At 38.1% G+C, this 13,083-nt stretch overlaps 1 protein-coding gene across 1 annotated transcript; it reads right to left on the bottom strand.

Moving 5' to 3' along the window:
- Positions 1 to 5,856: 5,856 nt before the first annotated feature.
- Positions 5,857 to 6,246, bottom strand: LOC127839950 (uncharacterized). The gene has a single exon (XM_052368373.1). It carries the CDS (start codon positions 6,244 to 6,246, stop codon positions 5,857 to 5,859), a length of 390 nt encoding a protein of 129 aa, XP_052224333.1.
- Positions 6,247 to 13,083: the final 6,837 nt, after the last annotated feature.

Raw genomic sequence — 13,083 nt, 5'->3', positions numbered from 1 at the left:
TTTTCTTATTTACTCAAAAGTTATATTACACTTAAGGTAGCGCACCCCTAATGATTTCCCGCGATTTCTTCGAAGGTTGAAGAGCCTAATAGTAGGTGCCGTAGCCTAGCGGTTAAGGCGATAGACTAAATCTTTTGGGATATTCCCGGGCAGGTTCGAATCCTGCCGACGACGTATAATTTTTTGCGACGCGTTTTACTTCTTTTCAAACGTAATTTGATTTAATATGGCATATAAGCTATGTTTATTGTTAAATATGTTGCATTTGTTATGCACATTCTTCAATTTTTAAAATTAAAACAACGTTATGGCTAAATTGGGTGATTTACTGCTGAAAATACGAACCATGCATGTTGCATTTTTATTTTATTTAAAAAAGTAAACGGTAAATCCGTCTATTTCTTGGTATTTTTGCTGAGAATAGTGTATCTATAAAAACTAAGTTCAAAATATTACTTAAATGATACTATTTTGAATTTTATGACACTTTGTTTTTAACCAACCCAATTTCTACTTGCCTGAAACCACTTCCATTTCATGGCGCTCTTCCATAGATACCAAGTTATAAAAAATAAATGTTTGTAAAAGAAAACTTTTTTCACCTTGTTTAAACTTTAAACATTTTTATTGCATCTGTACACACCAACTGTATGCCTATATTTGGAAATCTGGATGAATTATGGAACTTTCATATACCCCATGGGTGCACATAAACTGGACAAAAACCGAGTGTGGGGATGATTTTGCAAAAATCAGTATTTTTTTTAAAGCATGGAAAGACTACCTAAAAATTTGCATGTAGTTCAGTGAAATAATGCTGATTAAGAAAATAATGTATTAGATTATATTTGGATAGGTACCCATTACGGTGCGCTACCTTAAACAAAACTAGATACTTTATTTTCGTTTATTAAATGGCGTTACACGAAATTAAATGGAATTGAATACTTTTTTCGGCGTAAGCTGCATAAGCCAGCTTTTCACCTTAGCCTGACCTTTGTAAGTGTCCAATAAAATTCCAATAAAATTTCCCGCGGCTAGGTACGAATGAATACACTTCATTTATTCCATTGGCTGATTTGAGTATACCACCAGAACATTGGAAACATATCCGCGTCTTTGTAACACTGTTTTACTGTATGAAACAATTTTATCTCGAATGAAAAGGCTTAATAGATAGAACAGTTTTACACTCAATTCTCGACATCAATACAGTTTGTGCGTACACCTTTTATTTTCGGAGTATTACCAGCGCAAGAGCGTTTATACTTAAAAGGCTATGTTCTCATATTTAGTACTTACTTCCTTATTCCTGTCAACATGTTAACATGTAAAAGTATAAAGAGCAATGGAAGCGAGGCCTCACTTTAAAGCATTGCATTTCAACCCGCGAGGTATATCGGGCCATTTTGCGGACATTCAGAGTTTATATACAGGTCATCACCGGAGTTGGCGGCCAGTAAAATAATCGTTATATAATAAAGACGCTATCCGTGAACTAGGTGACCTGGAATTTTCTTTAGACCAGAAATATGTTAAATGAAGATATTCAGCAATATAATTATGGTATGTAAATAATAGATTCTAAATGTGTTTTCAACAATACAATGATAAATATTATTGTTGATAAATTTAACAATAATTATTCGTCCATATTGCCTAATGTACTAAAGTGATATTATGAGCATGTAACAGTTTATAGGTGTCTATCGCAACCGTTGATTATTTTTGATGTTTCTACTTCATATACACTTATATTAATTAATGCAGCATCATCATACTAAAACAATATACCAGAAAGAGAAAAATAATGCATTTGAATATCAACCGTACTTTCGTTTGACAACTGATCATGCGTTTACGAGTTGAACCTAAATTTAGTTTTAGTGCAGATTTGTTCATACGACACAAAGACACGAAATTGTTTTACGGATCATTTCAGCTTACAGGACTGGGTGGGTCACGTAAGAATATCGAATATAAAATATATTTTTATAAACAACTGGTAGCAAGGTGAGTTGCAGATAATTAATCAGTAACCACATTTTAACTAACTATTTTGACCTGTTAATTCTTTTCAGCTCAATTCAACAGTGCAAAATGCCCATAATATCACTTTAAGCATTAGCACGATGATAATTGATACTGTTAATAATCGAATCAAATAGCAATGCCCGACAAACCACTAAAACAGGTTTGTTCGAAGAACGCGCCTATAAATACGGATACTTCTCGTGTGGCCGGTTGACTCATATGTTTAAATTTCACTTCCATTCTTCTTTTGGTTTTCTGTTTTGTATCTATAGGTTTATGACCAGCAATATGTTATAATGTAAAATAAGCCGCGAAAACTCCCCGTAACATCCCGTACTGCGTGTGATGCAGCTAAGAACTGCACAGAAAAAGACATTCGCTATACTTGATCTCATTCATTAAACTATTTACGCCGTATATCTTTTTTAAAGATATTTCTTGTTAAAACTAAAACCATTATTGAACGAATACATAAAAGGGCTTCAATCAAAACAAAATGCATGAAGTGTCTTTTGATTAAGGGAATTTATCCTTTTTTCTAATAATTAGTGCGATTTCATTAAATGTTATTCTAAATTATTATTTCAGTGGAGTACATGTGGTACAGTTTGTGAGTATATCAACTTGTTAATTGTCGGCTGAGTGCTTTTTATATTTAAAACGGTAAATTTTGTCGTGTTTGATCTTTGTTGACCTCAAAGGTTCTAAACAACTTCACCAAAACAGCGAATAAACCAGCAATTTAATGAATTTACCCAATGCATAAGATAACCAAAATGTCATAAGGATATTTTATAGCTAACATTTGCGGTAACAGGGATTCAATAATTACTTATGACTGTGGAACATCCGACTTTTTGTCACAATGATTCTCCATCAGAATGTTTAATGACTAGCTTTAATGAAGAGCTACATTTGTCTGGTGGAATTGCTATGGTGAACACGTGTGCATATGGTTCTCATTTAGAACCCGTCATCAGATCGTCCTGAATGCAAGCAGCATGTCAGTTCTTACACTAATTTATATTACTGACTTATATTGAATCGCAAAAACACAGCGATGCATAACGCATGCGAATTATATAGTTAAACACATATTTGTTTGTCATAAATGTTTTATAGAACATTGTCACACATCAAACATCGAAATTCAAAATCATGTTTATGATTGTGATTCACATTTGTTTATTGCTTGAATTCGTATTGTAACACAGTAAGTTATAAAATATTTAACATGAAATGCAGTATTTTGTGTGTAGCTTCTTGTTTTTTTTACATAATACTTAATGCTTTGCATATATGTTATAAGTATCATTAACTATCGTTTGTGTATCTCTTAAGAGCTTTAACAAATGTGTTGGTAGCTTCATATACAATTATTAAATTGTTTCACTTTTCAGTTTTGTGAAAACAATTTGAGCTTTACATATTTTGTCTTTCAATACCACCATGATTATGTCAGTCTAAGAATATACGTAAAATGTATCCAAGCACCGTATGGGCATCTTTAAACGCACCTAATTATTTCAAGTTGTGACGTCAAACTCATAAACTAATATAGCGCTTATCAGCAATTCAGCAATAACAGTGCTCCAGTTTATAATGCGGTAATAAATCATCGAGATGCTTCAAAAATAACTGTGATTAATTTCACAAATCGAGCATTGCCACAACCCATGATGCAGGTAGGTGACTGCTTTCCTCATTAAATATTACCTCAAGTGAGAGTTCCCTATGAAAGCGCTGCAAACCAAGTCTCTCAAACAATAATCTCAGATCAGAAACACAGCAACATACACACTTTGTACTGAAAACATAAATTGGCAACGCAAAGTATTCCACGCCTTGTTGTTATACGACTGTTTCCACAGATCAAGGAAATATAAAATATAGACTTTTGCTATCGTTGTCTTCAAGAGAAACGGTATACTAATTACTAGGATGTTCATGTTGATGGCGTTGTTGTTGCTGTTGATGCTAATCATTCGTCTTATACATACATATACTAGTACATACATTCTTATAATTATGCTACTTATAAGTAAAAGAAGTAGTAGAAGTGAAGGTGGTAGTGGTAGTGATGTTGGTTTGTGGTTGTTGTTGTGGTGGTGGTGATGGTGATTCTGGTTCAAAAGTTGTGGTAGTGGTGGTTACAACACAGCAGATTAAAAGATTCCGCTTGGAGCGTGTTTTTTGAAACCCCTTTAGTAAAGCTGTTGCATATATTTATCAGTTGCCGATGGTGGGTAAATTTTGTTTACAGGAATGTTCATCATGTGTAAGAACTATGCACTGAACTATTCCTCTACCTTTCTCTATAAACCTTCTAGATACTCATTCAACTTACGTTAGTTATTGAATTTGTATTAACTTTTTAAACCGTGATCAATTACAATTCAAACCAAGATTAAACATACCTATTAAACATATTTAATACACAACATGTTATTAAACATCTGTATGTAAGCATCATTATTAAATATCAACATATTAATATATAACCATTCAGTGTACACTGACGTCTTTCCGACCACTTCATTAAAACAGTTGAACACATCTTGTTCACATCCCCTTCCAAGCTTGGCCCTCTCTGGATGTAAGTTTATACGTTACTATTTTGTATCTGTACGACCAAAAGGCAAATCCGATGTCTAAATTCACATGTATGTACACACGATTGTCGTACAGTAGCGTAATTTCCAGTACTGAATAAATAGTACATTAATCAAAAGGATATATTGTACAGAGGACGACGTATTTTTTTGCACATCGGGCTGGCGCCCGGATTAAGTTTACGTCTCACTTAATTTTACCCGACGTCGAGCCCGGGAGGGAATCGAGTTGAGATCGAAAAAAAGATCAGACGATCAACGCACGGTTATCGCCCGGCGATTGCACGACATCGGATTAATTGAACGTGTATCGGCAAAAAATAAGATATTTTCCAGGGACATATTCATCGGCCGTCTGACTGCCGGAGGGCCTCCGCACGATGAGTGACGGACGCCGGACGAAGATCGTCATGATATACTTATAATGAATCCGATGTCGGGTGATAAAACAGAGCGATGCAGTAAATTGTTAACGCACTGCTCCTTTATTTCATGCACTGCTTTTTTTTCAATTCACTCCTCTTTTATTTAATTTTGCAGTCCTCTGTGTTCTGTCCCATTCCCTAGACTTAGCTAAATCGTTCCCACGAGTAGGAGATGCGGAGCAGTCTTCGGAGTCATTTGTATTCAAATTCATGCATCCTTCGTTCTCTGTCCACGAGAAGCGTCCAGCTCTCGCATGCGTTGAGTAGGATGGAGACTATGAGGAACTTGTAGAGCCTGTAGTTGTTGGGGAAGATGATGTAACTGCTTGTCCAAAGACTGCGCAGTCTGGCCATCGCTGTTGTCGTCATGACAATTCTTATTCAGAGATCAACGGTACTAGTATCATCCTTAGACCGTGTTGCTCCCAAATACTTGAAGCGGGTCACTTCTTCTAGCTTCTCGCCATTATTGGAGATGTCTGCACTGGTTTTTGTCGTGCTGTTCACCATTATCTGCGACTTCTTCTTGCTGACCTTTATACCGTATGCCCCTGCTCTTTCACAAAGTATGTTGGTGATGAGGTAAATGAGGTACCCATTTGGTAAATGTCATCAACGAATCTCAAGTTTGAGATGTGTCTTCCATCGATGGAGATTTATATGTAGTGGCAATAATAATGATTGAGATTCTCCTGCATTATCTTCTCAATGAAAATTTTGAACAGGGCTGGAGAGAGCAGACATCCCTGACGGACACCCACTGATGTCCTGAAGAAGTTCCCCTGCTATCCTCTGAGAAGTGCTGCGCTGCTTGCGTTTCCGTAGAGTTCCTGAATGACTATCACAAGTCCTTCGTCAATGTTGAATCCTCTCAGAACATGCCATAGGCCATAATGCCAGTCGCGATAGATCTCTTTCTTTAAGTCAAGGAAGTTGTGGAAGAGCTCACGCGGGTGTTGCAAGTGTTTTTCGATGATGTTTCTGCGGTTGATGATTTGTTCCACTGTGCTCCGCCCAGCTCTGATTACAACCCGCTCTTCGGCCAGCAGTTTCTTGGCCTTACTTTTCAATCGATTAAGGATGATGCGTAGCATGACTTCGCTGTGATGACTGGTGAGGCTGATAGTGCGGTATTCTTGCACAACTTGAGATTGCCCTTTTTTCGGTACGGGCATTACCAGTGAGTGGGTCCACTCTTTGACTAACATCTTCTCCTCCCAGATCTTTTAGCATAGTGCCGTCATTGCTGCAGTCATTGCCTCTCCTCCGTGCTAAATCAGCTCGAAATTGACGTTGTCCACCCCGTAAGCTTTCCTGCTTTAATACTACGCACTCCCTCCACCACCTCTTCCTTAAGTGTGGACTGACTTTCTTCTTCCGCTTCTGGTCTGGGATCCTTATGAAGAAGATTGGAGCCTGGTTGAAGCGGATAGTTATAGATGTCACTGCAGTATTCAGTCCACCTATTTATGACTGCGGCACTCTCGGTAAGGCAATTCCCGTCAGCGTCTGATAAAACTATGGCCTTGGGCTGACTGGCCTTCGTGAGGGTTTGGAGGTTGATGTAGGCCTTCTTATGGCTGTCTGCGCTCATCTCTTTGTCGATGATGATGCAAAGTTCCTCAATCAATTCATCCTTAGCCTCTTTCTTTGTCTTTATAACCTCCCTGTTCGCTTTCTAGTAATTTTCCCTATGGTCAAGGTTGTTATACTTATATATCATGCATCAGCTCTTTTTTTTTGGCACATAAGTTCTTGATTTTCGGTTGGTACACATGGCTTGTTATTTCTTTTGTCTCTCCTAAGCTTTTCTTCGGCCGATGGCAGTGGGATATCCTTAATTGTGTTGGTAATGGTGTCGATGTCATTTTCTTAGATGTTCAGGGCTGCAAACTGGCCAACTGTATGTGCTGAGGTCACGTTACTTCGTGAGTGGAGCGATCATCCTCCACACGAGATGAGAATTAGACGCCTGACATATTTTTTGCTGAATTAATAATGTGCAGTCATTGCTGTATATGTATCGCGGTGGTTGGCAGACGCTCGTCTCAAGTAGGCGACCCGCTTTCAATCCATTTTCCCAGAAGCATGTGCGTTTGATTGGTGGTTACCGTACCGAACGGGTTTTGTTTCCTCCGGGTTCTCTAGCTTCCCTATACAACACAAGGCCACATCAAACATTGAAACTCTTTCAGTAACAACAAAACAGCCCATCTCCAACTTGAGATTCGTTGATGACATTTACCAAATGGGTACCTCATTTACCTCATCACCAACAGACTTTGTGAAAGAGAAGGGGCACACGTGATAAAGCTAAGCAAGAAGAAGTCGCAGATAATGGTGAACAGCACGACCAACACTAGTGCAGACCTCTCAAATAATGGCGAGAAGCTAGAAGAAGTGACCAGCTTCAAGTACTTGGGAGCAACACTGTCTAAGGATGATACCAGTACCGTTGAGCTTCGAATAAGAATTGCCATGGCAAAAACAGCGATGACCAGACTGCGCAGTCTTTGGACAAGCAGTTCTTTCATCTACCCCACCAACCACATAGTATCCATCCTACTCTACGCATGCGAGAGCTGGACGCTACACGCAGACACATAACGAAGGATACAGTCATTTGAACATAAATGTTTCCGAAGACTGCCCCGCATCTCCTACTCATGGGAACGATTAAGCTATGTCATGGGAACGACTTACTAAGTCGAGGGAATGGAATAGAACAAAGAGATGCTTTCAATCTCTGTTCCAAGAAGCATATGCGTTTGATTGGTGGTCACCGTACCGGACGGGTTTTGTTTCCTCCGGGTTCTCTAGCTTCCCTATACAACACACAGGCCAATTCAAAAATTGAATATCTTTCAGTAACAACAAAACAGCTGGAATACTAGATAAAGTTCGACATTCGTCATGACTTTCTAGAGTCTAGTAAGTTAATAAGGTATGTGTGTTTCTATTGGAGGTCACGGGTCCGATCTGCAATATGGGAGAGTTCTTTAGTTTACATTTCCCCCAAAAGACGCCAAATACTGGTTCTAGTACAAGGAAACGGACTCGAAAGCATTTCCAATAAGCTAAAGGCTTTCTATGCAAACGGGCTAAAATAAATAGGTTTAAACTGTGTTTTTTAACAAGGATGTGAATGTATTTTTGTATTGTTTTGGTGACTTCTTTTGTTTCATTATACATACTAGTATACCTTTTACTACATATAAACTGTTGTTTTATTGTTGCATTGAAATTTATAGTTTGATCCGAATGTAAATGAGCATTGACTACTGTTTCATGAATCTTTATCTTTCATCCAGAACTAAAACGTGGTATGATATAATGAATAAAACAGAATGAGATTGCAATGAGCAATACAATAAACATATAGTCATATTCCTCTAAAATGTGTCTTTATTCCTTTTGATATCTCATGATTAATATGTTACTATTAATCTTTGTTCACCCCTTGTATTGTGAGTTTATTATGGGTTTTTTTATGTCTAGACACATTCCAGTTCCCTTGTGCTCGTTTATTAATACAATTCAAACGCATGTACTACGAAGTTGTGCATCATTATTCTTAGTTTAGCAAAATGACTACCAATCTGAACATTGTTTCTGTAAACATTACCATGGGAAATTAAATAGGATCAAGCTTGCAGGACACACATTTCAGGCCCGATATGCATAATAATATTTATTCAGAATGGGGATGGCAATTCATTTTAAGCTATGGTTCAGCAAATTGTAGAGGAACAGGTATTTTCAAATCGAGCAGCAAATATTATAAAATACGTAGCCCTGTTGTTGATTCGCATGGTAATACTCTTGCACTTGAAACCTCTGTTAACGGCTTCCGCTCTACGTTGCTTACGTTATATGGGCAAAATACAGACTCACTATCCTATTTACTGATGTCTTTGAAATTATTGAAATACTTGAAAATGAATCATTTGTCACTTGTGGTGATTTCAACCTCGTTATAAATCCTGAATAAGATTACTTTAACCACAAAAAATGCTAATAACCCTAAGGCTCGAAATGAAGTCTCAAAATGAATTAATTGCTATAATCTTGTAGATCCCTTCATACAAAACAACTGGTCAAAGAAAAGATTTTCGTGGCGTAGATCCAATCTAATACAACAGGGTAGACTCGATCTATTTATAATCACAGGATATTTTTTACAGCATTTTAAATCCATTGAAATCGAACCAACTATTCAATCGGACCACTCAATCGTCACTTTAAACTTAATTTTTAGCGATTTTTCTCACAAAACTGATATTTGGAAACATAATACTTCCCTACTGTCAGAAATGTTGTATGTACAGGAAATAAACAAAATAATTGACGATATTGAACTTAAATATACCCTACAATTTATGAATATATAAATGACATTCCTGACAGTAAATTACAGATTACTTTAAGTGATCAACTTTGTTTATGGTGTACTTAATAAACTACGTATGGCTTATAAGTTTATTATACATCCATAATGAATATTATCAGGCAACTTGAAAGTGCGCGTGTATGTGGTGAGCGCTAACAATAGACTGAGTAAACTGCGGAGACATGTATGTATATACTAACAGAGTGGCACTGGGTATGACTCATGCATTAAATTTAAGGCTGTTACATCCTTTCTCTTTTACAAAAGATAGACATGATCTTTAACGTACTAGTAATTTATAAAAGTCATTATTATTTGCTTAAGCATATGCACATAATAAGCAGTATAAATGATCTCAAGTTGCCTTCACGAATTCATGCAATTGATAAATAAAATACAAGTAACGCATGTGTAATGTCAAAAGTCTGCACATAATTACAACACACTATTTACAAAGTTAAGCACATAGTCTTTGAACCGCTCAGGTGGCTTAACTTGTCGATCTGATCTTGTTGTTGTTATTAGTGGTTCAACAGAAGATGGTGTTTGTTTCTCTGGGCCCTTATCATTTGGAAGTTCAATGGGAGGTAATTCTGGTGCATCAAAGAATTGTTCATTTTCTCGATTTTCCTCCCTTGGAGTTCTGGTGTTTTTCTCAGATGTTTGCGATTTCTATTGATTACGCCGCCATATTCTGTGCTTACCATCATAAGAACGAATTTGAGGTTTGCCTCAATTGTTCCCTATTCCCATGTTCCGTTCCGTTGGTTTTATGCGAACGGTGTCACCGACGTGTAATGGCTTTATGTCACGAGCATTGAGGTTGTAGTAGTGCGCTTGACGTTCTTTACTTTCCTTGAGCTTTCGGTGTACGTCATTTGGGAACTGCAGGCTGAAGCTTCGAAGACTTGATGGGTAACAGTGTTCTTGTTGCTCGATTGAACAACTGTTGCGCTGGGCTATAGCGAGTCTGGGCTATAGCGAGTAGATTGTTGTGGAGAACTCCTGAAATTAAGTAATGCTATCATAGGATCTGCAAACGTTTCGGAGCTCTGATCAAAGGCTTTATGCTTATTATTTCAAGCGGCTTATGGTCACTCTCTACAGTCACTTTCCGACCATATACATATTGGTGAAACTTCTCGAATCCGAATAGCACAGATAACAGTTCCTTTTTGATTTACGCATAGTTTTTCTCCGATTTTGGCATTTTTCGACTTGCAAAAGCAACAGGTTGTCCACCTTGAAACATCACACACCCCAATTCGGTATCGGATGCATCATATTGGATTATAATAGTTTCGAGCTTTGAATCGACATATCGTAGCACAGGGGCATTACACGCTGCTTGCTTGATCGCATGTAGTGCTTCGTCATGCGCATGGGATCACTGGAATAAGTTGTCCTTGTGTGTAAGCTGGCGTAGTGGCTCACACATGTCACTGAGCTTGTGTAGAAACTTTGTCAAATAATTGACAAGACCTAATAGTGTCTGCACACCCTTCTTGTCTGTTGGCTTCGGCATTTGTATGATTGCTTCAACTTTCGCGGGGTCCGGTTTAACACATTTGTCCGTTAATAAATGACCAACAAACGGCATGCTTGTCTTATGTAGCTGAAACTTGTCCTTGTTAAGCTTAATGTTGCGTTCTATGCATCGTTGCAACAATTTTTTTTCAAGTTGTTATTATGGTCTCTGACGACTTCGTCGTATGTGGAGCCTTTGTCGCAGACAATTATATCGTCCGCTTTTGCGCATATTCCACTGAGACCACTAAGGCTTTCTTGCAAATACTGCTGGAAGTATCCGGTGCTGGAGATATTCCAAACGGCATCTTGAGCCAACGGTTCTTTCCGTAATGCGTTTTAAATTATGTTAAATAGCTAGACTCTTCTTCTAACTTGACATGCCAAAAAGCATTTTTGACATCGCATTTACTGAATACTTTTGCTTGTGGGAGCTCTGGTAATAAATCTTCAACCACTGGCATCAGGTAGTAGCTACGCTTCAGCGCTTTGGTTAGGGGCTTAAGATCAATGCATAGACGAATCTTTCCAGAAGCACGTTTCACAATTACCAAACTAGATAACCAGTCAGTGGGGGTGTCAACTTTCGCAATTGTCCCATTAATCTAGCTGCTTTTTGAGCTCAAGTTTCAATGATAACGGCACGCGTCGTTCAGGCATTTTCACTGGTTGAACAGTATCATCAACGTTCAAATGAAGTGGCTTAGAAAATTCACCTTCACCAAAGAAGACTGTTGAAAATTTCTGTTCAATATCATGCATTCACAAACCATCAGAGTTGTCCACAGGGCATATGTTTGATATTGAATTGCATTTCTTGGATTGCTTCTTCGCCCAGTAGCGGGGTTACATCTTTTTCAATCACTAAAAATTCAACATTGTATCTATCATGTGTCTTTGGACTTTTTATCATCAATTGGCATTCCCTTCAGCTTTGATCACTGATTTGTCATACATTCTCAATTTTGAGTCAGTGCAATCAATTTCAACTCCTGTGATTAGTAAACGTGGAATGATGTTTGTTGTCGCGCCCGAATCTAATTGGAATTAAGAGTTTCACTAGTAACATATTTGCATAAATTTTGTTCTGAAAACACTTTCCTGCGTTTAGTGTAAATATGTCATCGCAATGCCCATCATCTGAAAGGTCACATTGTTTCACATGGCTTGTTTTGATTTTCTGGCTGAGCGACATTCTGACGCATAATGATTAAGCTTTCCATATTTTCGGCACTTAACTCCAAAGGCCGGGCACTTGTTTGGCATGCAATTTGTTCCACAATAAGAACATTTTTTGACGGCTGTCTTTGGTCCTCTGTGGTTGCTTTGCTTTTGTCGCGGCTTCGATTTTGTTTTCACAACATGCACATCATCGGACACACCTGACGCACCATTGCTAATTGTCTTGATTTTTGCACTTGAGGCTTCTGCGCCCCTAAAAAAATATCAATGCATTTTTGAAAAGTTAATTTGTCTTCATGTAAAAGACGTTTACGCACCTGTATGTCACGTATTCCGATAACCAATCGGTCGTTGATTAAGTCATCGTTCAATTGTCCTTATTCGCATATCTTGGCAAATTGGCGTATTTTTGACAAAAACGTGTCGAATGAGTCCATCTCACCTTGTACGCACGTATGAAACAGATATCTTTCGCACGTAACGTTAGTCTTCCCAACACAGAATGCTTCTAATTTTTGTAGAATGACGTCTATGTCTTCCTGGTTTTCGTCCTGAGTGAATGCGAATCCCTCGAACACGTCCATAGCTTCCGGTCCTATACATGTAAGGAACGTAGCGGCACGTAAATCATTTGCTTTGGCACTGAGTCCTGATGCTTTTCGTAGTTAATCCATGAGCGCTTTAATTTTTAGCTCCACTGGCCAAAGGCCAGCGGGGCTTATGTCATGGTCCTGTGTCCGTCGTGTGTGCGGGCGTGCGTGCGTCCGTGCGTGCGTTAACTTTTTCTTTAAACATCTTCTTCTCCTAAACTACTGGTCCAAATCTGATGAAATTTCTCAGGAATTTTCCTGTGGTGAACCTCTTTCAAATTTGTTCAAATTATGCCCCTGGGGTCAAATTTGACCCTGCCCCG

The sequence above is a fragment of the Dreissena polymorpha genome, chromosome 1 (genome assembly GCF_020536995.1).
Source record: "Dreissena polymorpha isolate Duluth1 chromosome 1, UMN_Dpol_1.0, whole genome shotgun sequence".
Taxonomy (NCBI): domain Eukaryota; kingdom Metazoa; phylum Mollusca; class Bivalvia; order Myida; family Dreissenidae; genus Dreissena; species Dreissena polymorpha.
Note: the sequence above shows the minus strand (reverse complement) of the source record. Positions and strands in the feature narration are given on the sequence as shown.